Raw genomic sequence first — 27040 nt, forward strand, 5'->3', positions numbered from 1 at the left:
GTGAGGGACGAGGGGCGGGGGCCATGCGAGTGCTGTCAGACAGGCCAGGCGGGGCCAGACCCCACCTTCACCAGGCCCCCTCTGACCAGCAGCAATCACACAGCCAGAGGCGTAGGAGGGGCTGAGAGGCAGAGTTTGAGGAGCTCAGTACCAGGGCGGCAGGAGGAAGCGTCCCTTTGGGGCTGGTGGCGGCTGCACTGTTTTTGGTGCTATTCGTCTGGGGCTGTGGAGAGAGGGAAGAGGAACCCTTAGGTGGGAGAAGCCCCTCACTCGCCAATTCCCCATCCCGTGTCTGCCAGGGCATGGGGGGAGGGGGACTCCAGAGCAGGAGCCCCAGGGAGTGGGGGGGGAAGCTGCAGGCTCTGGGCCCCCCGGCACCCCAGGGCCCGGCCGGAGCCTCACCTTGACTCCATCTGCTTTCTTGTTGAGTAAACTCTTGGCTGCTGCATGGGGAGGAAGAAGGTATGGTGAGTGATGGGCCTGGGTCTCGCTGCAGCGCACCCCCACCCCTTTCCCTGACCCCACTCTTTCCCCAGGAGCAAGCCCAGGGTCCTGAGGCAAGTGTGGCTCCAGCATCCAAGCTGGCTCTGAGCAGGTGGGGGGCCGTCCCGTCACCCCAGGACAGCCCTGTCTCCAGCCTCCTCCATGACGCTGGGGCTCCTACAGGCATCCGGATTTCTCCTCTGACCAGACCCAGAGATGCGCGTGGGTGCTGGGGAGTCCCATTGGCTTCTGGGCCACATGCAAGCTCTTCCTAGAGGAAGGCAGGATGCCACCTCCTCCATGATGGGCTCAGGACTAGCCGTGCCAGGTTGGGGTGGGGGCAGCTGAGCCAGCACCCCAGAGGTCATGCCCTCCCGGGCCACGCCATCCTGGGGTAGGGGTGGGTGGGCTGCAACTGGCCACCCACTCAGGGGCCTTGTCCCAGCCCAGGCGCTCACCTTGCTCTCAGACTCCCGTACCTTGGCACCCAGGCCTCAGAGCTCTGCCCAATGGGCCTCCCGGCTCAGGCACCGAGGGCAGCCCTGCTCGCCCTCATTCCAAGCTGCCCGGCAGCCCTGGCCTTGGGGCCGCTTCTGTGCACTGACTGGGGTCAGCACAGGCCTTTCTGCCCACAAGCCCCCAAGGACACTTGGTCCCAGCAGCGGGGCCTCTGCCTCACCCAACACTCCCCGACAGAGGTCGGGGGGCCTGGCCCCAGCCCCTGGTGCCCACACTCTCCATGGCTGTTAGGATTTTAATTACAGAACTAATAAATAAAAAAAATAAAAAATAAACCAAAAGAGGAAGTCAGCTTACCTTACAGAAAAGGAAAGGTGAGAAGGGGAGGGAGTGAGGAAGGAAGAGAGAGAGAGAGAAAACAAGATTTGTTTTGGTTCGGGAAGGGGCGCAAGCCTGCGGGCCCAGGACTCACAGGTGACCTGTCCTGGACCACGCTCACCAAAAAGAGCCAGGGCCATGCGGCCAGCTGGTGCAGCAGGGTTAGAGAGGCAGCCAGGCTGGAGCCCAGGGGATGACGATGTGGGAAGTGTGGGGATGCTTGCCCCCGGGCTAAGCCGGGAAGGAAGGTGGCACAGCAACCCCCCACCCCTCCCCCACCTCCTGGCTCCAGGATCCTGGCTGGTCAGGCCATGAAATTGGGCTCTCCTGCCTGGGGACCCCGGGCTGCCCATACAGGCCTTGGTGGGGACAGGCAGGCACCTTTCAACCTAGGACTGCAGCGCTTCACAAATGGGATCATCCCCCCACCCCAGCAGCAGCAGCAGCAGCAGAATTGCCCTGTACAGTCAGAAATGCAAATTCCCAGGCCCACTCCACCCTCCTGAGCCAGAACCTCTCCAGGGCGGGACATCTGTTCCACAAGCCCTCACAAGCCCTCCCGGTGGTTCTGACACTGGGTGCTCCAGGTTGCCATGGAGATCAGGAGGTTGCACCCCGCGGGGCATAGACAGGCCTGGGCCTGCTGCCTGCTGACCATCCCCTCCCTGTCCAGATGCCCAGTACTGCCTCCTCCATGGCCCTGGCCCCTCCTGGGCTCTGTAGGGACTGGGGTCGTGCCTGACCAGTGGCTGCACATGGCCCCGGGGACCCCATGTGCAGTGGGCACAGTTTCTATTCCCAGCCTCCCTTTCTTCACAGATCTCTTAATGCTCAACAATTTTGTATCAAGCCCAGGAGTCCCTCCCAGGATCCATGGAGAAGTAGAGGGGCCTCAGGCATCACTCTCCCGTCCCCAGGCCTAAGGCCCCACCTGGTGAAGCCGCGCACAGGACCACCTCCCTCATGCCCCAAGGCAGCCCTACCCAGTGAGTTCCCAGGACCAGAAATGCCGACTGCCCACTTCCTTACAGCGCAAACTGAAAACTCTCCCCTTTGCTGTGGCTCAGATCTGCTTCCCTGTAACTTGCTGTGGAGGGAGAGTCTTGAAGACTCAGAACTCAGGGTTGCAAGGTCCCCACAGCCCCCTCACCTGTCTTTGTATCCCGCCCTCTCTGCTCCCCTCCCATCTCCAGCACACACAATTCATCCCAGAAACATCTGCCCAGCGCCAGCCAGCCTGAGGCTGCAGCTGGGGGATACTGTCCTTGCTGGTGACCAGCTGCCCGACACGGCTGGGGGACAGGCTCCTCTTAGGAGCCCGAGGAAGGAGGCATCCAGCCTCGTCTTAAGGACATTTGTCGTGGGGAGCTGAACAGGCAAGGAAGGAACCCAGTCCCTTCCAGAAACACACATTTTAAAAAGCTGTGGCCAACTGAAGCAGGCGGTGTGCAGAAGGCTGGTTCTACCCCACCCCCGAGGGGACAGCCAGGCACACAGCCTCTGCCAACCCAGCGGCACTTCCAGCCAGGCTCTGCATTGGAACTGGGGCCAGCACGGCGCCCCAGTCAGCAGCGGAACTGAGCCCTTTCCCCGGGCATGTCCTCAGAAAATCCTCACAGGAAAGGAGGCAACACAGGCCCATCGGCGGGGTTGACAGAGACCCGGGACAGTCCTTGGTACTAAGAAGGTTCCACTTAGATCCTTGAGCCTATCAAAACCCGCATTTCCAAACTGTGCTGCTGGAGATGTACCACAGCAGCAGTGGGAAATAAAAAGACAGAAGTTCATAGTCCAGTGGGCGGCAAATGCTGCGTACAAACCAGCCCTCGTTGAAGGACTCATGCCGATGCTGCCCTCAGCGCTCTGGGAAGCCCGGCAGCAGACGCCCCTGTGGTCTCAGTCAGTTCCCAAACATCCTTCCTTGTGAGCCCGCTTTTACAACAATCGCTTGTGCACGCCTTGGGCGAGTGTGGGCTGCACAGGCCCGACCCTCCCAAGCGCATGGCTCCTGGCCACCCATTTTTTGGGGGGGCTGCTCATTTCTTATCTCTGCCTGGGACTAACGCCAGATTCACCATGGCCAGAGTCCTGTCGACACCCATCTACACTAGCGTTCAAGGGCACAGGAACTGCCTTTCTGTGTCTCAAGTTCAAAGCATGCGTTAGGTGCTGCAGGAGCCCAGGGTAGGTGGAGCAGTCACAGGCATCCCAGACACCTGGGCTGGGGGTTCCGCAGGCCTCTGTGGGACAAGGAGAGACCCTCTGCCCTCCATCCTGGGAAGGCACTGCCCATTCCCAGGTCTCCAGGCCGGGGCAACTGCTGCCACCCTGCAGCTGGCCGGACACGGTCTCCTGTGCCCTTACACCCGATCAGTGCAGGAGAGACCACAGAGGCCAAACTGAAGCACACTCGACAGACAGGGTCTCTCTGCGGGTCGAGGGGGCTATGCCACATGGGCTGGTACCAGACTCTGACTGGATGGTACCAGACTCAGCTGCCATGGGCAGAGAACTGAGCTCCCTGCTCACTGCCGTGTGGTATGGCTGAGCTGGGCTGACCTAACAGGATGGGCGGTCCCCTCAGCCCCGCCTCTGCTTTGTCCCCCTAGCTGGTCACCCAGGACAGCCATGCTGGGCTCTGTCCACATGCACTGACCACCCTCCAGGACAGAGCCGCTCTCGGCGCCCAGGGTGGAGCCACACATGCAGGGCCTCATGCACCGTCGCCCCACGTTCACTTGCAGGCAGGCGGGCATTGCAGCGGGAGCTCCGGGCACAGGGCAGCGTAGAGGCAGCTGTCTCTCAGCACTGTCACCTGGGCAGCAGCACCTCCCCAGAAGCCACTAGCCTCACCCTTTTCTAATCACAGCCCCCTTCCGCCTGTGCTCTGGAAAGGCCTGTCAAATGAAGCAGACGCAGGAGGGCCCTCCCGGGGTGCTGCCTGCTAGACACGTCCACTGGGCTCATGGGAGGAGAACAGACTGCCCTCCCTGAGGACGGCCTGGGCCTCCCCAGGAGGAGGGTTCTCTGGCTGGGAAGGCCAGGCTGCTCACCCTGTGGGGTCATGAGGAGGCCTGGGGAAGGCAGTCCCCAGCACCCTGGAACCTCTGCCCGGTCCCCAGCCCATGTTGGAGGCACTGACAGGGAACTCAGTAGTTCAGCCCAGGGAGGACCTGGGGTCCCTCTGTGTTCTGTGGCCAGGCGTTGCCAGCTTGGCCTAACCTAAGCTCTCACCAGCCCTCAGCTTAGGCTGGAGCTGCAAGGAGGTCTTGGGGTCACTTAGCCCTCATGGGGTCTGTCCATGGTCATAAGCTAGCAGGTGCGTAGAAGCCAACCTGGGCCCCTGGGCTCTGGCCCTGCACAGCCCAGAGGAGCAGGTGGGCAGTGCCGGCCTTCTTCCTCACAGGGTTTGGTGCCAGGGGAGGAGGACGTTGCAGAAACAACGCAAGAGGAAACCCTGAAAGTCTCCTCTGGGGGCCTAAAACCCCCACCCCATTCCAGAGCGGCCTGTCCTGGGGGATGCTCGGGGCAGACATGCATGTGTGGGACTCAGCAGCACAGACCACCGTCTCCGTGCGGCCCCCAAGGGGCAGGGTGTGGGTCTGCCCCAAGGGCCTCTGCCTCTCTGGCCCTGCTCCCCAAGGCTCTCCTTTCAGGACTCAGACTCCCCAGCAACAGGCCCAGTGGCTCCCTGTGGGGCCCAGGCCATTCTTAATGGGGGTCTCCAGACCCCCAGACCTCAGGGGCCAGGACCAGAAGGGCTTGGTGTGGCCCATGAGTCACCTAGCCCAGCCCCTCCTCTTACAGGCGAGGAGCCTTGGGGGCTGCGTCCTTGCCCTTGCGGTGGGCTCTGCTGGGATGTGACCACACGGGAGCAGGTGCTCCCGGGGGCCTGGCGGCCTCTGGGGCGGCTCTGGAGCCCAGCCAGCGGCTGCGTGCAGCAGGGGGCTGCATGCTGGCAGGAGGGATGGGCGGGAGCGGGCGGGACGCTGGTCGAGACACATCTACCTTGTTCCACCAGCCCCATGGTGGTGCCGGAGGCCGCGGTGGACATTGTGGCCGGAGCGGTGGTCTGTCTGCCCACTGTTAGCACCGGGTTAGAGACGAGGGGAAGGGAGGGGTAGGCGGACACAGACGAGGGGTGGGCGAGGTAAGGGAAGAAAAGAGACAAAGGAAGCAGAAGAAGATTAGAGTTAAAGTTTAGGTGACAGATGGTTCCAGAATCCTTTGCTCAAGAGAGTGAAAACAAGATTGGACTGATTGACACGGAAAAGCATTTGCCTCCTTTCTCCTTAGAAAACCCCAGTGGGGGCTTCTCGTGCCCGAAGGGTGTGGTGAGCACACAGCAGACAGGACAGTCCTATTAGTGTTGGTGTGACCGTGTGCACGCGTTCCCAGCAGTACAGCATCACAGCAAAAGTAACAGGATGGCGGGTGGGGGGCGCCAGATGCAAACGGACAACGAGAGAGACGGATCACAGACGCTCGCACACGGAGTGTCGGACGACGGAGAAGCCACGGGCACAGCTTGTCCAGACCTGGGCTGCTGGCTCCACTCTGGGGCTAACGTCATGCCCCAGATGGGTCTGCCAGCGCCCTGGGCCTCAGGGGTCTATAACAGACCCCACCCTCCACCACACCCCACACCCCACCAAGAGAACTTGCTTCCCAACCACCCACTCTGAGCGGCCAGGGCAGGAGGCTGCAGCTCATCCAGAACTCAGAAGGAGGCCCCTGAGCCTCCCGCATCACCCCGCATCCCTTCTGCCCTCCTCCCGCACAAAACACATTGCTCAGAGCACTCAAAATGACAAGGAGGCCACACAGATGCCCGACAAACGCCTGGACAGACACACACGATGCTGTGAGCCCCAGTGGGGCAGCACAGACGCTCGTGTTCAGGGGGTGGAGGGACACAGACCCAGCACAAAGGTGATGGCCTCAGGGGACTGGACCCTGTGGTATCACCCAAGGTGGGAGCCCAGAGGGGCCAGGTGGGCAGTGGGTCTCAGAGCTGAGTGAGGCAGACGCCGGGGGAGGGCCTGCTGCAGAGGAGGAGTGGAGAGGCTGATGAGGAAGGAGGCGCTATCCTGCATGGGCCAGCAGGGATGGGGCAGTGCCTGTCTCTCTGGAGAAGAAAGGCTCACCTGAGAAATTCCGTGTGGCCAGCATGGTGGTGAGGATGGCTCCCTGGGGAGAGAGACAGGTAAAACCAGAGCTGTCCCATCAGTGTTCCCTGCTGGCTTCTGGCCAGTATAAGACCTCTGTCCTCCTGCCCAGATGCTCAGACTCATGGTCATGAGGCTGACATGACCTCAGCCTTCCAGAGAGGCAAGAGCTCCAGGAACCCAACAGCCGCGCTGAGACAGATCACCTATTTCCAGAATTACACACACCCTGGGCCTAAACCTGTTGACCAACTACAGTTTCTAACTGCTTCAAGACCCCTCACGCCTCAGTGGTCGCCAGAACAGCTGGTCACCTTGGCAGCTCCTCTGGGGTCCAGCTCCCTGACAGCCCCTTCTTTTCCTGACAGGCTCAGACAGGGCACCAGTCCTGGGGCTTCTGGGGAGAACCGCTCAGAGACCAGCAGAGGGCAGTCAGGCAACAAGTCCCCAGCCTGGAACCCACGAGTTGAGTGTGGTCACTGGAGCCAGCCCTGGCCAAAGCAAGCAGGTCGGATACCCTACTGGTGCCCACCTCCCTTCCTGACCTCCTCTGGCCCACCCAAGACCAGTGTGTGTGGCTCTGCTCTCCTTACCAAACCTGTCTGAGCCGGAAGCTTCAGACTTGCTTATACTAAAGAGTGTGACTGCCAGATGGTGCGTACTGCCTGCAGAGAGCCCAGGTGAGAAGCCTGCAGCCAGCACTTCAGGACGGCCCCTCCAAGGGCTGCTCAGAGGTGGCACAGACAACTAGGAGGGGCCACACCTGGCCCAGGGCCCCTCTGGACTCGTTCCCAAGCTGGCCTGAGTTCACCTGATGCATCCAGTCTGGGACTTGCTAACACTCAGTCCTGGGGGCAGCAGCAACCCCTAGGTCTACCCAGATCCCTCCAAGGCCCCTCTGCTCCAGCCCAGAGGGACGCAGGGAAGCATGGCCATGCCTGGGACTAGGGGCCAGGGCCTCACCTTGAGCTTTCTCCTGGCATTGAACTTTTTCAGACACTCCACAGTCTCCTGTCTGTGCATCATGGAGGCTACCGTGGAACGTTGCTGTGGGGAAAGGGGTGGTCATATGGCAGCCAGGAGCCCGAGGCACAGGGGAGAGGCCAGGGCGGCAAGGCTTGCAGCACCCCGGGGTCCCCACATGCCAAGAGCCATCAGCCACCATTGCAGCAAGGGTTGTCTGTCCCCACCTGCCTGGGATTTAAGACTCGTCTCCCCCTTGCCTCACCCACTCTGTCCGTCACAGACAGGACTGCAGTTGGGAGGAAGGGATTGCTTCTACTCTCCAGTGCCCTCCAAGCCCCAGGCCTCACAAACGTGCTGGTGTGTCCCAAGCCAGAGGCCACAAGGAGCACCCAGGGGACCCAAGGGAGCTCTTGAATGTCAGGAACAGGACCCTCTTGGGGCCCTTGCCAGGGGAGTGGTCTGAGGCCACCTCCACCAGGAGCCCCCACCCCGCCACGGGCACCGAGGGCGACTCACGCAGACCCACGGGTGCTTCAGGGCCTCATGGGCTGTGATGCGCTTGGCAGGGTTGATGGTCAGCATCTGGTTGATTAGGTTTTTGGCTTCAGGAGTGACGGTGTCCCACTCGGGGGACGGGAACTGCAGAAGGAAACAGTGCCCCAGCCAGGCCTGAAGCTCCGTCTTGGGCAGGGGCCAGAATTCTCCAAGGGGCTTCATCTCTGGCCACCAATCTGGGAGAGCACGACCCAGGACCTGGCCACAGGTGGCTTCACCCCACTCCTGGCCTCTTCCCAGGCTGCCCTCACCCGGCCACACCTGGAGGAAGGGAGCACGTCAGAGAGGGGCCAGTGCACTCACGTCGTAGGCGCCGGCCTTGATCTGCTGGTACAGCTTGTGCTGGTCCTCGTCCCAGAAGGGTGGGTAGCCCACGAGCAGGATGTACAGGATCACCCCTGCGGATGGGGCCTGTGAGCACCACAGCCACTCGTAGGTGCCACCATCCATGGAGCCCATGCCCTGCACCCTCACTGCCCAGCTCCTGTGGCCCTAGGAGGGCACTGGGGTCCCCAGCATTCCTTTGCCCCCACCTGTGCAGTAGACACTGGGGCAGAAGGGCACAGCCAACCCCTCCACACTCTGCCCCACACCCAAACTATCACGGGGATGTGGGTGGCGCTAAGCCCCTCTGCTGCTACCCACCTCTGTGGGAGGATACCCCTACCCAAGAAGGGGCCCTGCCCATGGCCCAACAGTCTCTGACCTCTCCTCTCCACTCCCGTCCACCCACCACACTTCTGGACCAGACCTCTGCTGAGCGCGGGCAAGCACTGGAGTGCGCCAGGGTCATGTGAGTGACGCTAATCTGGGTGGAAAGGGAGCTCCTGGCTGCGTGGGCAGACCCCTGCCAGGACAGCTCAAGGGCAGGTCTGACACAGATAAATCCAGATGAGAGCAACACGTGCTGGTCACTGCACACTCCAGGATGTAGGTGGGAAGTCCTAAAACACCCGAGGCCCTGCCCTGCACCAACTCAGGCCAGGCCTCACCACATGCCCAGATGTCCACGGGCTTGCCATACGCCTCTTTGCGAAGGACCTCAGGGGACAGGTAGCCTGGTGTACCAGCGAACCCTAGAGAGAGGGGAAGAGGCCACGAGGGGCTGTCACACCACCTACTGCCCTGCCGACTGCCAGCCAACACACCCTGCCCCTGGCACTCACCAAACCACGCCTGCTGGTCCCCCTGCACCTCGATAGCCAGGCCGAAGTCTGCCAGCTTCACTGCAGCCCCTTTGCACTTGCTGGCCAGGAGCAGGTTCTCCGGCTGCAGGGAGGTGACCGGCACAAGGATGCACATTGTTTAAATCCAGAGGTGTTATGCAGGGAGGGGTGGGAGGTTACAAAACAGAGAAAACAGTGGTTTGCAAGAGACAGGTGCATAGGTCTGAGCCCTGCCCCATGGTGTCTGCAAGGCACAGCTGAGCCTTCACCCCAGAGTCCCAGATGCTGAGCCTGCAACCCCACAGCCCCTCTGCCCCTGGGGACAGAGACACAGCAGCTCTGGCCTTTCAGAGGAAAGCTGGCTCTCAGCCTGAGCTTGGATCCCCATACCCTGAAAGGCCAACCTGGGGGCCAGTTAGACCAAAACCTCAAGCTCATCCTTACAAGCAAACTGAATGTTCCCCACAGCTCTGGGGCAGACTGTGCAGTGCCTGAGGGCTCCCGTGGCCCTGGGACTCCCACTGGCTGAGGGACTGCAATGGCCCTCCCTCTCCTCCCTGTTTCCCACTCCCCAGAGACACGTGATGTCGGGGGCTGCTTGAGGGGAGGTTCAGGTATTTCCTGCTGAGATGGTGACCTCCCAAGGGCGAGGAGAAGCGCCTAGGGGCCTCCGCACTAGGGGCAGCCCAGGACATCCACCCACCAAGTGCCCCTGGCTCTGGTCATCTCCACTACATGGGGCAGGAAGGAGGCCCCTGCAATGAGCCCCTGCCCGCTGGGTATCCACAGGTCAGGGGGGTTCTCAGGCCCTGACACAGGGAGCAGTGCCCTTGCTCAAGACAGAAGGACATCTGCTCCCTGTCCGGCAGCAACGGCCAAGGAGGCTGCTGTTCCCAGACTGGGGACACTTGGCACTGAGGGCCTGAGGGGGTCCCAGGGCCACTGCATCCTGTGGGGCCTTCCTGTCCCAGCTTTCAAACCCACCAGGCCCTGGTCTACCCATCAGCCTCACCACATCCCAGCAGTGGGGTCTCTCAGCTGCAGGCCTTCCTTGTCTGTGACCAGCAGGGGGGGTCCCTGGAGCCCTCAGGTCCCCTTGGCCAGCCTCCCAAGCCGCCCCTTCGCCCTGGTGAGTGCCCCGTTGTCCCAGCACTGCTTCCATCTGACACACTACCCTTGGGATCACACTGCTGCTTGATGAGCCGCCAAAAAAGACACAACAGAGTCACTCCACCCACTTTTAACACTGGTTGTAAACCTCAGAGATCTTGACATGTGAAAACGTGGCCCCCAGAATGAATGACATACGCTATCCCCACGTGGAAAGACTGGCACAGCCCCGAGCGCTGAGGGCCCCCAGCAGCAACCCAGAGTTTCCTTGAAAGCTCCAGCCATGCCCTATGGAGCAGGCGGGATGAGGCCGTTTGCCCCCTTGACAGGGCAGCATTGGGGGCTTCTGTCCCCCACCTCCACCTCCTCGTCACCGTGGGGGTCCCAGTCTACTGGGGCACATGCATCCCTGTCTACCGAGCACCAACCCACAGGCCTCTGGACATGATGATTTTGCCAACGTGTGAGTGGGTGGAGGCCCTAAGCTCCCTGTGCAGCCACATGGAGAAGTCGGACAGAGGAGGGGCAGGGGCTGCATTTCTCCATCCAGCCCAGAGCAGACTTGCCACATGTGCCCCCTTCCCGGAGGAAACAGACCAGCAGTTCTTCTGAAGAGAAGGAGCATTCAGTGAACATGGGCTGTAGGAGGCACTGGGCGAGAAGGCCTGGAGGCTCCAGGGTAGCTCTGAGGCTGTGCCCACCCCTGCTAGGCCACCTAGTGATGCTCCCACCTACAGCTCCATCCTGGCTCTTTTGCAGCTCCCTGGGATGACATCAACTGCCCTCTGCTCTCTGCCACCCTCCCCCGTGGGGTAAGAGCACCCCATCACTCTGCTGCTTCCTGGGCTGTCACGATCAAGACGGTGGATTTCTGTCCAGGAGAAAAGGACATCCTGTCCCCCTCAACAGGAGGTTGAGACACCAAGAATTCTGTTTGTCCCTCAGATTGGGGAGGAGGTACCAATGACCTCCACTTCTATGCCTTGGCCCCAAAGTTAACCAGATAAATCATGGGGTCTGGTAACAAAATGTCTGTGACCCCTCACAGGAGAACCACTGAATCCTACCACCAACCCATGTGGCCCCAAGAGGAGCACCTGACGCAGGTGAGGCTGACGCAGGTGAGACACAGCAGAACATGCTTGGGATGCAGAGATGAGAGGCAGCAGGGGGCATGGTGATGTGTAAAGGGCATAGGAGAGGGTCCCAGATGTGCTCTTGGTGTGGCGCTCTCCCCAGAGCAGTGCAAAGATCATCGATGGCCTAAGGAACGGTGTGACCCCCTTCCAGCATGAAAACCAGTGGGGAGGTTGGTCTTAAATACCTTCAGGGTGATGGTCCCAGGGTCCACACTGCTTGCCTGTCTACAGAGAAGCAGCAGGCTAAACCAAGCCTTAGGAAAGGTGGGGTTGAAGAAGGAGGAAAGGAGATTGGAAGGAAGGAAAGAGAGGGAGGAAGGGAGAGAGGGAGGAGCAGAGACAGCTAAGCTTCTGAGAGGCCACCCTGTGCCCTGGGGGGTGACCAACCTTCTTCTGAAGAGAGCCTAGAACTGTTTTGCCCAGACCTAAGCTGGGGGCAGCAGAAACTTGGAGAAAGGGCTGGGAGGACTTGGCAGACCCTGGCGAGTCCTGATGTCACCACCCTGCTCCCAGCAGCGTCAGCCCTCTGTTACCTGTGTCCCCACCTGCCAGAGTGGAGTCTTGGCGGGGGCTCACAGTGAGACCCTGAGTGGACATTTGTTACTAGCTTTCTCTATCGCCCAGGCTGGAGTGCGGTGCAACAGGCTGATTTCTGAAGACTGACCCCTCCCAGCCCTGAAGGTCTGGAGGGGAAGGGAGGGCCATGTGCAGACACCCCCCCAACACACAAGTGCACACACATGCACATGTACACACATGCCCACAAGACATGCACACACATGCATACATGCACACATGTACCCACATATACACATTCACATATGCATTCACACAAACATGCCCACACACGTTTGCACACACATACACACTTGTACACACATGCACACACATGCATGCACACAGTCCCCACAGACATATGGCACATGTGCATGCACAGATGCCATATGTATACACACATGCACACAGGCACACAGACGCGACCACTCATGCAGACATATGCACTCACACCTCTATGTGTGCAGGTACATGCACATCCCCACACAGGTGCAAGATGCACACACAAGCATGTATACACACATGTGCATATACACACAATGCCTCCACCCAGGCATGCACATATGTATACACGAACCTCTATGTACACACATGTATGCACACACACACACATACTTCTATGCACATGACACATGCACACTTACAGGTGCACACACATAAGCATGCACACATGCCTCCACACATGCACACACATATGCACACCCTCCACACAGGAGGTGCACACACATACACATGCACATGCATGCACACACTCCATGCATGCACACAAGGACACACACACACATACACCTCACCCCCTCCAAGCTCCACAGTGCCCCACACTGTCCAGCCCCTCACACTTCCTTGTACACAGCATGCAGGTACAGACAACAGACACCTGGTACAGAGTGGGGTGGGGACTCACCTTGAGGTCTCTGTGGACGACCCCCATTTGGTGACAATGGAGAACGGCCTCCAGGATCTGCTGGATGCAGTGACTGTGGCAAACAGCAGGTGGGTTAGTGCGAGTGGCCCCGGGGAGCAGCAAGAGGAGGCACTGGGGGCAGGGGCAATGGTGCTGTGAGGCCTGGGGTACCAGGGGGACAAAGCGAGTCAAGGGGGTAGGAGATGCTGGCCAGGAGGGGCCTCTGGGGCACCTTCCTCACCTCCAAGGCCAGCAACCCTGGCCCTGGCCCTGCCTTCCCCTCTGGGTCCGTATCTGCTCAGAGGGCACAGCCAGGCACACAGAAGTGACTTTCAAAGGAAACCCCCCTGTCCCTAGGCTCCTGCTGGGCAGGCCTGACCCTAAGCTGGGCACCCTCAGGAGGGAGGCCAGGCTGAGCCTGGACCCTGCAAGGCGGGCTGAGGTGAGTGGGCCGGAAAACTAAGACAAGGAAGGGCCAAGGCGGCTGGGGGTGGGGGCAGAGGGCTGCCTGGTGTGAGAAAGCCCCAGGCACCAGGACGCTGCTCTGTGCTGGAGCAGAAATAATGTGCTCAGGCACAAGTCATTTCATTTTAATAAAAAGTGAAACCCGCCTGGGCGTGGTGGTTCACACCTGTAATCCCAGCACTTTGGGAGGCCGAGGTGGACGGATCACCTGAGGTCAGGAGTTCAAGACCAGCCTGGTCAACATGGCGAAACCCTGTCTCTACTAAAAACACAAAAACTAGCCGGGTGTGGTGGCGCATGCCTGGAATCCCAGCTACTCTGGAAGCTGAGGCAGGGAGATGGCTCCACTGCACTCCAGCCTGGGCGACAGAGTGAGACTCCGTCTCAAAAAAAAAAAAGTGAAACCCAAGCTTCCACATTGGCTGGTGGCTACCGTGTTGGACAGCTCAGTTCCAGCAGCACTAGGGACATCTAGCTCAGCTCCCAGGGATCTGAGTGCCGTGTGTGCGCAGCACTGAGCACACGGAGCCTCCCCTTCAACCTTTCCTCTCATAGTCAGGGAGGGCTGTTGGCAGAAGTCCTGGGCTCTTTCAGGCCATGACTGGCTGGGAGGAGAGGTCCAAGCTGCTCTCAGGCCACCTCCCTGACACCTGTCCTAGAGCACATCAGACCCAGGGCCACGGAGCCCCTGCACACACTGAGAGCCTGTGGCTTGCATCTGCTTCTGCCCAGGTGCCCCTGGAGCCCAACACAAGCCCCTCCCTGGGGACAGCTCCACAATGCAGGGTGATAGCAGCTACCACCTCTGAGGCTGCCCTGCTGGGCCTGGAGGCATTTGCCACAGGCTGCCAATGCCCACCTGCCTGCGGTCTCAGTCACCGCCCCACTGGGCAGGGTCAAGGGAGGGACAGGAAGACCCCCCTCAAGACCCTTCTATCGCAGCCAGATCCTTGGGGACAGGAGGGTGACCACGGTCAGCAAGATGAGTGGGCTTTGTTTTCCTAACAGCAAATTCAGAGAGGACACGGGAGGCCAGCCCTCTTCCTCAAATAGCTCCCACCCCTCCTGGTCCCATCTGCACAGCGTCAGCCATTGCATTTAAAAGTGAATCTGAGTGTCCTTCTGAAGAAATCCAGCCCTCAGAGTCCCAATGGGTAAAGGACTCCTGAGGTGTGTGGGGTCAGGAGAAACCAGGCCCAAACTCATGGGAGACAGCCCCTTGGTGGCGTCACTTCAGTGTCACCAAGAGTGGGAGCCACAATCCTATCTCCGTGCTCCATGTGCCCTGGGGTGTCCTGCCTTCCCTCCTCCCCATGTGCCCTGGGGTGTCCTGCCCCTTTGTTGAAACATCCTCCCTTCTCCCTGGCCTACACCTCGAGACTTCTTCCTGGCCTCTCTTCTGCTCCTGCAACTCCCGTATGGGGCTGTGTCCCTGAAGTCAGCCCATGACAAGCCACTATGAGGGCCATCTACTTCCCATGACGCTCTCATCTGCCTGGACCAGCCCCTCCTCCTTGTTCCTGAGGGGGCCCGGCATCTGTTCCTTTGAATGGCCAACTGTGTCCTGGCAAGGCCTGTGAGCCTAAGCATGGCGAGCTGGCTGCGGGGGCTTCCCTCTGGTGGGCACACTCAGCCTCCCTGCGGGACGGGAAGCCTGGGCAGTCTGGGGTGAGGCTGTGGGGTCAGATATCCAGAGCCATGCAGATGGGTCTAGATGCAAAGTGAGCTCAGTGTGGCCCTCCCAGGGGCCAGCCGGCCCCTTCATGCACTGCTGTGTGGTGTGGACGGTAGCAGCGCTGGCCAGATTCTGTGGTCAGTCTTGGCCCTGGTTTGTCCTGGGAAGAGCATAGATCTTGGGCTCCTCCTGTCCAACTGTGTGCACCTTCCTCCAGCCCATCCCCGTGGTCCATCACTTCCCTGAGGGCTGGACTTTCCTCTGCCCTTAGGCACTATCCTGGTGGAGTGATGTGTGCAGAGGTTGTGGTCACCAGGAAGTGCTACCTCCCTGGACAGCAACAGGGGCTCAGCCTGCACCGCATGCACCCCACAGACTTCTGCTGAAGGTGAGAGTTGAACCTTCCTTGTCGACTTTCTTTCAGCCTCAGACTTACTAAGTCCTGGCCGCAGCTCTGGCCATACCCTGTATCCTCCTTCCTCCCCAGATGTCATCGCCCCATGACTCCACACTTGGCTCACCCAGTCCTCCTTGGCCTCCCCTGCTGGTGGTGCAGGGCCCCAAACCCATGCCAGAGACAGGGGAACTATGGGGCCAGCATTGGGTCTGCACCTCTCCATGGTGTCCTTGAGGGTATGATGGGGACTTGGCATGTGTTGCTGAGATCAAGTCCATCCCGTCCATTGTCACACAGGCTCCAGGCCCTGCAAACGCATGCTCAGGATCGAGTTGGCTGAGCAAGCCAGGGGTTCCCAAGACAAGGCTGCACCCAGCAGGGTAGGTGGGATGGGACAACCGACTGCCTCGGACAGCTCATTCAGGGCAGTCCCCTGCACTTTAGGGATCTGTCCTCATATTGCCCTTGTCCTGGTAGAATCTGAGACCACGGCCCTTGGAGGATGGTCTCAGATGGTCTCTTGGAGGAGACCTCATCGTCACGCCATCTATCTGCCCTCACCTTCTGTTAACATCGCTGTCTCCTCTAGGAGGGGCAGACCCCTTCTAGGTTTGTTTTTGTTTTTTACATGTTTTGAACAGTTTAAGATGTCACTCTTGTGATTAGAACTGTTCCCAAGCAGCATTTGGGACGTTATTCTCAGCCTGGGCTCTGATGTCCTCCCCCTCCGGGGACAGTCAGCATCGCACATGGTCCCTTCACCCATCTTTCAGAAGCAACATTGCTTTTTTTTTTTTTTTTCTGAGACAGAGTCTCTCTCTGTCACCTAGGCTGGAGCGCAGTAGCGTGATCTCAGCTTACTGCAACCTCCACATCCTGGGTTCAAGCGATTCTCCTGCCTCAACTTCCAGAGTAGCTGGGATTATAGGCATGCACCACCTCACCAGGCTAATTTTTGTATTTTTAATAGAGATGGGGTTTCACCATGTTGGCCAGGGTGTTCTCGATCTCCTGACCTCATGATCCACCCGCCTCGGCCTCCCAGAGTGCTGGGATTACAGGCGTGAGCCACCATGCCTGGCCGCCACTTTGCTTTTTAAAAAATAGGTTTTAGGCCGGGCGCGGTGGCTCAAGCCTGTAATCCCAGCACTTTGGGAGGCCGAGATGGGCGGATCACGAGGTCAGGAGATCGAGACCATCCTGGCTAACACGGTGAAACCCCGTCTCTACTAAAAATACAAAAACTAGCCAGGCGAGGTGGCGGGCGCCTGTGATCCCAGCTACTCGGGAGGCTGAGGCAGGAGAATGGCGTAAACCCGGGAGGCGGAGCTTTCAGTGAGCTGAGATCCGGCCACTGCACTCCAGTCCGGGCGACAGAGCGAGACTCCGCCTAAAAAAAAAAAAAAAAAATAGGTCCTAAATGTTTTGAACTTTGCTTTCCCTGTTTGAAGAAGACATGGGCACCCTTTAGTTCCCCCATAAACTCCAAAATAAGACCCTGCTTCCTCCTAAGACGAATTTCCAGCTTTGTTGGTTAGAAATGAGCTCAGAAAAGCAATGACTGTTCTCTTTCTTCTTGTTCCTTAGATGGGGCGCATTCAGAAATCTGTCAGCTGCTCCGTGGCAGTAGCTCCTGGCCCTTGGCAGGTACCAGGCAGGGCATTAGTACACTTGCCCTGGCTGCGTCTGTGTGGTTCAGAAAGCACCTCCCTGCCCAGGTCCGGCCAGGAGGCCTCGGCCCATCCTCTCCCATGCCTGTCCTTCTTTACCTCTGTCTCAGCACAACCCTGACTGTTCAGACGTGGGGCTCCGCCTGGGGATAAGTTAAGCCCCCTCCTTTGCTCCAGTCCTGCCCCGAGTCTGTGGCAATGCCTGTGGAGTAGGGGCCCATGAGAACCTCTGTCAGACTCTCCACCAAGATCCACTGCTTGAAGGCTGAAGTTCATCCACAGAGAGCAAAGCCGCTGCGGCCCCAGGCAGGCACGAGGCTCACCCAGAAAGAAAGGAGCCCAAGGCTGCTGAAGCCTGAGAAGGGGCCCCATGCCGAGGCTGTTGCACTAGTGGGGCCAACCCAGGAGGGGTTCTCCAGGAGGCTCCTTCCCTCTCCATGTCCCCTCTCCCGCTCAGCCTCCAAAATCACTGCCCAGATCCTGGCACCCTCTATAGGACACAGGCCGTGCACCCCCTCGCTCCCCACAGTCTGGCTACGGAATGCCCTCCATTTGAGCTCCAAACCCTCAGTGGAGGCAGTGGAGTTTCTAAGAGAACATCTCTTCTGGCTGGTTCCAAGGGACCGCATACACCAGGGGTGCCCTCTGCATCAGGTGTCCTGTGAGAGGAGGTGGGGAGACCTGGGTCAGAGCAGGGAAAACTACAGTTTGCTCTGGCAACGGTTCCTGGGACCTGAACAGCCCAAGCATTTCCTGAGGACCCTAGAAATCCCTCACTTCTCCCTTCCCGAGCCTACCCTGAGGCTGCTCCAGACCTCGCCAGGCCAGTTCTGCGGTCCTCCGGCTCACAGCAGAAAATCTGGGGTTCAAGCAGGTGGGACTCCTGCTGCCAGGTCAGGCACCCCAGGGCCCGCCACGGGGAGGGGCTGTGGGTGTGTGGGGGGGTGCTGTGTGGCCATCAGAGACTCAGACTGAGGAGGGAGATGCCGAACAAGCCCGTGCCTGTGGATTGGGCAGAGGGACTGGCGCTCCGGAGGGAACTGGCCTGGTGTGATGAGGAAGTCACAGGTGACCCCTTCGTCCCCCTGGCTGGGGCTGCCCCATTCCAGCCTCCACCTGGGACGGCAAGGGGTGCAGCATTCTGGGCAGCCTGACTCTCAAGCTGCCTGCTCCCAGAGCGGGGGACAACAGGCTGTGCCTCCTTCCCCAAACCTGATGAACACAACGGCGCCTGAACCACACAGCGGGGCCAAAAGGGATCCACGGGAACAGAGGGGCTCTGGGTGGTGCAGGACATCGCTAAGGAGGCAGAGGGAGCATAGGAGATGGTGGGGCCCAGGGGGGCAGGGGAGAGGGCTGGAGGTGGCAGGTGAGGAGGAGGGTGGAAGTGAGGAGCCTGTGATGGGGCATGGGCAGGGGGTGGGGGTCGGGGAGGGTGGGGCTATGGTCTAAGGTACTCCTGAGCCCTAGCTGTGGGGTCTGATCTGCTGATGGGAGGCTCTCAGAGGCCACATGCCCCCACCCTTGCCCAGCATCTGCCCACCCCTCAGGGCACTCCACCCACCCTAGGTTCCCACCTGCCCCGGCAGGTGTCTAGATGGGCCACCAGGGACCCTCGAGTCTACCTGGCCAGCAGGCAGGCAGCAGCACGCTCTGTGACATATCTCACCCCAGAAGCTCAGACCAGGGGCACAGGGCTCCGTTCCACTTTCTACTTTTCTTCTAAGTAGAATATAAAGGAAAACCTCGTCTTCCTCCGCTCCAAGGGCACAGGCCTCTCCAGGCTGTTCTGCAAACTACAAAGTTCCTCCTCAAGGATCCTTAGAAAAGAAGCCAGTGCCCCGAACCCCACAGAAGTCTGGGGCCAAGAGACTCGCCAGTTCTGTCCCTCTCTCTGCCCGGCTCTAGGGGAGGCCCAGTGGCAGCAGAACCGCTCACACTGCCCATCAGGGACGGAGGCCACGTCACCATGGGCAGTTTCCTATTGGTGCAGAGGCAAGTCACATCAAACTACTCCTGCTACTTTAAAAAAAATTCATTTTTCTGGATCAGAAAAGTAATACATACTCATTTTAAAAGGAGGTTTTCTTTTTTTTTTTTTTGAGACAGAGTTTTGCTCTCGTTGTCCACCCAGGCTGGAGTGCAGTGGCGCAATCTCAGCTCACCACAAACTCCGTCTCCTGGGATCAAGCGATTCTCCTGCCTCAGCCTCCCGAGTAGCTGGGATTACAGGCATGTGCCAGCACGCCCGGCTAATTTTGTATTTTTAAGGGTTTCTCCATGTTGGTCAGGTTGGTCTCGAACTCCCGACCTCAGGTGATCCGCCCACCTTGGCCTCCCAAAGTGCTGGAATTACAGGCGTGAGCCACCGGCCTGGACTAAAAAGAGTTTTTAAATAGACAAAGAAGATACAAATTTAAAATCATCCACAATTTCACCACCTAGCGAGGTCCTCCGTTAGCCTGATTTATGTATTTATTTTTTGAAGACAGGGTCTTGCTCTGTCACCCAGACTGGAGTGCAGTGGCACGATCTCGGCTCACTGCAACTTTGAACTCCTGGGTTCAAATTATCCTCCTACCTCAGCTTCCCAAGTAGCTGATGTGCATGTGTGCCACCATGCCTGGCTAATTTTTTTTAAGTTTTTGGTAGAGAGGGGATCTCATTATACTGCCCAGGCTAGTCTCAAACTCCTGGTCTCAAGCAATCCTCCTGTCTTGGCCTCCCAAAATGTTAGGATTACAGGTGTGGGCTACCATGCCTGGCCTCAGGTTTTTTGTTTGTTTGTTTTTAATACACATCTCTGTGGCAGAGCAGGGTGGCCAGAGCCCAGTGGGCAGGGAGTAATGCTGTCAGCTGTCCCTGAGGTGAGATGCACTATTACGAGAGACATCCTTGTCAGGTGTCAGGGTGGCATCTGGCCTGGGCCACAGCAGGCTACCAGTGGCCTATGCTTCCAGGGACTGGGCCCTGTCACCTCCCCAGCTGACATCTGCCATCCCTCAATCTGGTCTCCAGCAGCCAGGCCACCAACAGCCATCTCTGAGACCATCTGTCCCTCTTCATTCCCCCCGGGGAGGGCTGGCCTTGTGGGAAGGGCTGCCTGAGGGTCCACAGGAAGCTCCGCCTGGATGGAGCCCAAGTTCCTCCATTCCATCCCCACACTGGGAGGCCCACAGACCCAGGGCCAAGCCCTCTGAACAGGGCCTTGGGCGTGGAGGGGAGGTGGCCTCTTGGCTCTGCACTGAGGTTACAAGTTTCCTTTGGCTTCATGCCCATCGCCCTGGGGTGTGGGTGAGCAAGGATGCTCAGAACCAGAAGTGGGTTAGAAAGAGCAGCAGGAGAGGGTGAAGGAGGGATGGTGAGGGTATAAGGGAAGAGGAACAGGACAGCATGAGGGCTCTGCACCCACCTGGCATCAGCCTCGCTGTAGTATTCTCTCGCCACAATGTCTTCAAAGAGCTCCCCACCAGTGACCCTATGGGAGAAGCATGAAGGGGTCACAGATTCTGGAGACCCCTGTCACGCTGTCACCTCCATTACTACCACCACCACCATCACCGCTATCATCGCCATCACTCCCATCATCACTAATGTCACTATCACCAGCATCATCACGATCATCATTACCACCACCAACTACCATCATCACCAACCACCATCACCATCACTACCACCATCACCACCAAACAACATCACCATCACTATCACCATCACCACCAACCATCACCATCACCACCAACCAACATCACCACCACCACCACTATAACCATCACCATCACCACCACTATCACCATCACCACCAACCATCACCACGACCACCAACCAACATCACCACCACCACCACTATAACCATCACCATCACCACCACTATCACCATCACCACCACTATCACCACCACCACCACCATCACCACCACCATCACCAACACCATCATCACCATCACCACCACCATCATCACCACCACCATCACCACCACCACCATCACCACCACCATCACCACCACCACTATCACCATCACCATCATTACCATCACCATCACCATCACCACCACCACCACCACTATAACCATCACCATCACCACCACTATCACCATCACCACCACTATCACCATCACCACCACCATCACCATCACCACCACCATCACCAACACCATCATCACCATCACCACCACCATCATCACCACCACCATCACCACCACCATCACCATCATTACCATCACCATCACCATCACCACCACCATCACCACCACCACCATCACATCACCATCACCACCACCACCATCACCACCACCACTATCACCATCACCACCACCACCATCACCACCACCACCACCATCACCATCACCACCACCACCATCACCACCACCACCACCATCACCACCACCACCATCACCATCACCACCACCACCACCACCATCACCACTACCACCACCATCACCACTACCACCACCATCACCACCACCACCACCACCATCACCATCACCAACACCACTATCACCATCACCAACACCATCACCACCATCACCATCATCACCACTATCACTACCACCATCACCATCACCTACATCACCACCACCACCATCACCATCACCATCACCATCCACCATCACCATCATCACTATCACTATCACCACCATCACACCATTACCATTATCATCACCACCACCACCATCACCATCATCACTTGGGACTGACAGCTTACTAGTGCTTACTTATCTATAATGACATTTAACTTTTCAGTCCTCAAAACCACTCTATAACTTTGGTCTATACTCCATTTTTATGGATGAGAAAACAAGTTTCAAAGATTTGGTGACTTGCACAGAGTGGGCAGCACAGGAGCTTTGTCTCGGGGTCTGCATTGTTACACCCAGGCCTTGTGACTCAAATTCCAAGTCTGAGAAGATCTGGTCTCCCTTCCTCAATACTCTCCTACCCCCACTTAGGGCCAGAGTGGTGGCCCTTGCACAGGATCAGAGGCCCAAAGACACGGTGCCTAAATCTGGCCTCCTTGGTGGCCCGGGGTCTTGAGGTGTTCAAGGTCCCATCTCTAGGAGGAGAACAGAGATGACAGGCAGAAGGGAGGTCTCTGCCCACTCTCCTGCCCTGTGTCTCCACCCAGTGAGTAGTCACTGGGCCCTACGGTCAGGATAGACCCTGAAGGGCCTCTGGGAGCTGGGTAATGTGGGCATGGAACAAAAAGGTGGAGGGGCTGGACGCACGGCAGGGGAGTAGGATGGAGCCCTCCGCAGGTCTGCCCAAGCCCCTCACACACTCAGCCTGCTTGAGTCAGCTGGAAGACTCCCCTAGAAGTTCCCAACCCTGAGAAGGTTAGGGTCTCTGCTCCCACACCACCTCCTGTGACCCTATGTGTGGGGCAGGCCTGTGGGGCCTGAGCCCCTCCTCTGCCTCCGCACCCTCTTCCCCATCCCCCCACCTGCTCCACTGCACTGCCCAGGTGCTGCGGCTTCTCTATCTGCCTGGCAGTTTTCCCCGTTGGTTCTGGAAAGTAGGGCTTAGGTCTTCCTCATTTTTGGGCCCAGCACTTGGGGCTGGGCTGGTCCATGGCAGGGAAGACCCAGGGGGTGGGTCTGTTTAACATGTGACCTTGGCACATGTGGGTGCTCTCTCGGCACTGGAGAAAAAGAAAAGTGAGCATGTGTTGAATGTTGGCTCCCTCCTGCTCCAGCTAAACACATGATGATCCCATTGAATCCCCTCAAAATCCTTCGAGCAATGTGAGGGTGAAATGCACTGGGAAGACACCCAAGTCCCTGGCACCTAGCAGGGCATTAAAGGACTGGGTGTTCCCTTTCCTTTCCCCGTTTTTCTGTCTGGGCTGAGGGATGGGGGCTGAGGGCTGGGGGCAGGGGCTCTGCCTCTGTTGCCTGACTGGCTCTGCTGTTCTGTGTCCCCAGCCTGCACCTGACATGAGGCCTGGAGCTCTGCTCACCCTTGCTCACTCCCCTGCATGCCTCTCCTCTCACTCCTCATGGGCCAGCACATTTATACAGCCAATCAACCACCAGACCAACCACAAGGAAACAAAACAGTGTTGACGGGGGCCCTTCCCAGGGCCATCTGGCCTGGCTCCTGAGCTTGGCCCGTCCGTGAGGGGGTGAGTGTGCGTGTGTTCACATGTGTGGGTGCCTGTGTGTGCCCTTGTGTACATGTATACTGGCTTGTGCATGTGAGCACATGTGCATGTGTGTCTCTGTGTCCGTCTGTACCTATGTGTGCCCATGCGTGCACTCATGTTCATGTATATTGTTTTGCATGTGTGCATGTGTGCCTGTGTGCACATGTGTACAACTGTGTGCCTGTGTGTGCCCTTGTGTACTTGTAGAGCAGTGTGTGCATGTGTGTCAGTGTGCATGTTTGTACATATGTGTGCTTGTGTGCATACATGTGCATTGGGCAGGAGGATCAAATCCCACATCTAGCCCAGCAAGGGTCTGGCATGCCCCAGTGTTGTGCTATAACTGTCCAGGTCTTGGCACACATTAAACACAGATTAGGCTCTGTAGATGCTGAGTCCAGGCACAGAACAGCGGCTAAAAGGCCTTAAGATCTTGAGCCAGGGCTGCAACCCAGAATCCCTCCAAGGGGTGCCTCACTAGGGCTGATGCCAGGCCCTCTGGGGTGCTCTGTGTGCTCAGGAAGCTGCACCGGAGACTCCCTGGCCAGGGCCATCTAGTGGTTCAGTTTCAGGGAAGGGAGTTTGCTTCTCCACCCACGTTGGTTGCTGTGGGAAGTTTGGGAGACTCGGTACTGGCCCAGGAGGAACATAGTCTGGGAAGGCACATATATGATTTCATGGTCCCCTTTCCTTAGGCTGTGGGGGACACATGGCCGATTCTAGGCTTCAGCCATGGCACTTATGGGAGCTTCTGTCCTCTGGGTGTGCAGGTGTGTGTGAGACCCTCTATTCCCAAGCCTGGTTCTCAAGCCCTGTGACATTCCCAAGCAAGGGGAATGGGGATATCTGTCAATCCCCCAGAATCCACAGAGTCCCCAAACTATTGTGGGGCCTCAGGGCCTCCTGAGGGCGATGCCAGCCAACTCCAGAAACCACTGTCCTGGCCCTCTGCCGGCCTGAGGCTGGCTGAGGCACAGGGGCCATGGAGGTTTGTGGGGAAGACATGGAGGGTCTTTCTTGACTCGCCAGCCAATGTCTTCTTCCCAGTGTGCCTCAGGGCCTCCACTGACACCTGCCTGGCATGTGCTTGGCAAGGCGGGAGACATGAGAGTCTCTCAAATGGGCACACACATGCACGAACACACCACCCTTTCTTCTCCTCAGCTCCTGTGACACATACAGCCATCTGTTGACCACCAGGGCCCCTGGACAGGACCACCTCCAATCCCACAGTCTCTCCATTTCCTGGGAAAAGAGGCTGATGGAGGTGTGGTGGGGCCCACAGGTGTGCAGCAAGCCTGCCAGCTCCCCAGAGCCACAGGACAGACGTTTCAGGACACAGCCCCAGCCAGGCAGTGGCGACTGTGTCCAGGTCAGCCCCAGTCACCTGGCTGGTGATTGCAGTTGGTGTCTTGTGGGACATGCAGGGGAACCTGAGAGGTGGCCAAGCCGCTGCAGGGACAGTCTCAGCTTCTCTAGGCCAGAGAACCTCACGTGGACAGAGGCCTCCTCAGGCCTACATGTGCCATGGCCTGTTGTCTGTCACTTGAGGAAGGAGGAGCTGAGAGAGCAGTCCCCATGCAGGCGCGTCCTGTCTCTGCTTGGCCTGCACGATCACAGCAGCCATGGGGAGGGCCTGGGGTAACCATGGCAATAGCACCAAGGTTGGGCTTCCCTGGCTGTGCGGCTGCCTGGGGGCCACAGGGCCAGGCTAAGGCCTATGGGCCCTTGCCCAGGTCAGGGTCCTGGAGCAGCACTGACTCACAGACAGCTAAATATAGCGCTGCTTAGCAGGAACTGTCAAAAGTGAGGGAGATGAGATCACTGCTTCTAAATCCGGCAGGAAGTGAGAGGCGGCAGCGGCCCCAGACACCTTCTCACTGAGCTACCGCACACACACTCATAAAACACTCACACATGCACATTCATGCACACACACACGCACACATGCATGCACACACATGCAAACACACATGCATACACTTGTGCCAGCGCACCCACATGCACACACCTCCACACGCTCACACATTCACACAATACACTTGCACATGTATGCACATCTCCACCCATATGTACCCTGATTTCATGTGCTCACACGCCCCCATGTGCCAACACCCACACACACGCATACATGTGCACATGCTCACATCTCACAGCCACACTCATAAACACACACATGTGTGCTCATGCCAGCCAGCGGTGCCCCAGTCCTTGGGACGAGGGCACGAAGGAAAGGAAGGTGAATGCAGCTTCTGAGTGACTATTCCTCTGGGGTCCACCCACCCACTGCCTCCAGTGTGCCCTGTTCTGTGTGGAGGAGGGGGGAGCCCAGGATGTCAGCCCTGCCTCCGTGGGCCTCAGTAACCCTAGTGCAAAGCAAATGAGGAGAAGCGAGGGAGGCTGGGCCGGGCACAACTTGGAGCAAGGGGACCAGCAGCAGAAGCACACTCAATGGAGTGGCCAGCCCACGGGTCGGGACTATTCCCTGGGGCTGGGGAGGGTGCAGATCCCACCCTGAGCCAAGGCTGGGAGTGAGTGTGGCGAGAGTCCCCAGCTCTGGAACTTACAGATCGAAGACCAGGTAGTGGAAGCCCTCCTCGGAGATGCTGTCGTGGAGACGCACTGTGGGGACAGAGAAGCCATGAGGGGCTGGCAGTAGCCCAGGACACACCCCTGCCTGCCTCCATACCTATCCAGGCACACCACGAGCTGTGTAAGCCCTAGGGCTGCCCACAGGATCGGGCTGGGGAGGGCCTAGGTGGGCAGGCCAGAGGGCAGGGCTGAGCAGAGTGCTTTGGGCCCTGCGGGCTAGCTGACCACCCAGCGAGCACCCACAGGGCCTCTGGGCCCCTGCCCTTTCCTTGCCCTCAGCTGCCAGTCTGGTCACCTGTCTCCTTCTGCCAGAGAGAGACCAGGCCCTTTTGGTCCCAGCCTGGGCCTCAGTTGCTCCCAAACACCATGGAGATGAGCAGGAGGAGCTCACACCGCCAAACCCCAGAAAGGAGCCGCCACAAAGCTCCACATGAGGAGAAGCTGGGACAAAAACCACTCATTATTCGCCCTGGGTCTTCCCAGGGCTGCCCTCAGCCTTCAGGCTCTGTGTCTTTGCTGTGTGCTGCCAGCACAGGCTGGCGGGCAGGGTCCCCGCCGGATGCAACATCATCCAAAGGTTGGGCCCTGAGCTCCGATTCCAGAGCTGGCATGGTCAGCAGGATGGACCACCATCATTCCCTCCTTCCTCCCTGCACAGCTTCCCATGACAATCTATGTGCAGCATGCCTGGCCCTGGAACTCTGCCTGGCGCAGGGCAGGAGCTGGTCAGGATGTGATGAATGAACGAGTGGATGGATGAAGAGGCAAGGGAACAGTGAGTGATTTCAGCACAAAGCAAGCAACCTCAAGGCCTGCTTTTCCTTGAGCTGGAGATGTGCCCTGTACTAAGCAGCAAATATTTTCTAGGAATGACTCATTTTGGACACTCTCCCACGTGCCGATTCTGATGATTGTTAGAACAACGAGGACAATGACAGCCAACACACTAGGGCTGTTCTAAGCACTCTGTGTGTGTTATTTCATTTAACCTTCCCGACCACCCCGAGAAGTTACAGATGAGGAAGCTGAAGCACAGAGAGGTTAGGTAAGCAGCTGACAGTCACACAGCTCACAAAGGCAGAATAGGGCTGTAGACTCAGGGGACAGTCTGGTTTGAGGGCCTGCACCAGCCTCATTCCCTCCAGTCTTCAAGTCCTGGGAAGACGAACCCCTGAGGTGTGGCTCTCCTCCACCACTTGAGACTGGGCCACAGACAC

General features: G+C 58.5%; 1 protein-coding gene across 22 annotated transcripts in view; it reads right to left on the reverse strand.

The window, feature by feature from the left end:
- The window catches only part of CAMK2B (calcium/calmodulin dependent protein kinase II beta), a 107707-nt gene that overhangs the window by 14614 nt on the left and 66053 nt on the right, over nucleotides 1–27040 (reverse strand). For 11 of the 22 annotated variants that reach the window (XM_033194027.1, XM_033194020.1, XM_033194016.1 and 8 more), the window contains 12 exons: nucleotides 25799–25853; nucleotides 20503–20568; nucleotides 12884–12956; nucleotides 9176–9278; nucleotides 9002–9085; nucleotides 8313–8407; nucleotides 7971–8093; nucleotides 7452–7535; nucleotides 6468–6510; nucleotides 5329–5403; nucleotides 403–440; nucleotides 152–223 (listed from right to left, as the gene is read on the reverse strand). In XM_033194027.1, coding sequence (XP_033049918.1) covers nucleotides 152–223; nucleotides 403–440; nucleotides 5329–5403; nucleotides 6468–6510; nucleotides 7452–7535; nucleotides 7971–8093; nucleotides 8313–8407; nucleotides 9002–9085; nucleotides 9176–9278; nucleotides 12884–12956; nucleotides 20503–20568; nucleotides 25799–25853 — 911 coding nt within the window. Of the gene's footprint in view, nucleotides 1–151; nucleotides 224–402; nucleotides 444–5328; nucleotides 5404–6467; nucleotides 6511–7451; nucleotides 7536–7970; nucleotides 8094–8312; nucleotides 8408–9001; nucleotides 9086–9175; nucleotides 9279–12883; nucleotides 12957–18715; nucleotides 18837–20502; nucleotides 20569–25798; nucleotides 25854–27040 lie in introns of those variants that run through there. The other 11 variants (XM_033194025.1, XM_033194028.1, XM_033194021.1 and 8 more) reach the window with 4 other exon arrangements.

The sequence above is a fragment of the Trachypithecus francoisi genome, unplaced genomic scaffold (genome assembly GCF_009764315.1).
Source record: "Trachypithecus francoisi isolate TF-2019V2 unplaced genomic scaffold, Tfra_2.0 Lachesis_group4, whole genome shotgun sequence".
In the NCBI taxonomy this organism is placed as follows: Eukaryota; Metazoa; Chordata; class Mammalia; order Primates; family Cercopithecidae; genus Trachypithecus; species Trachypithecus francoisi.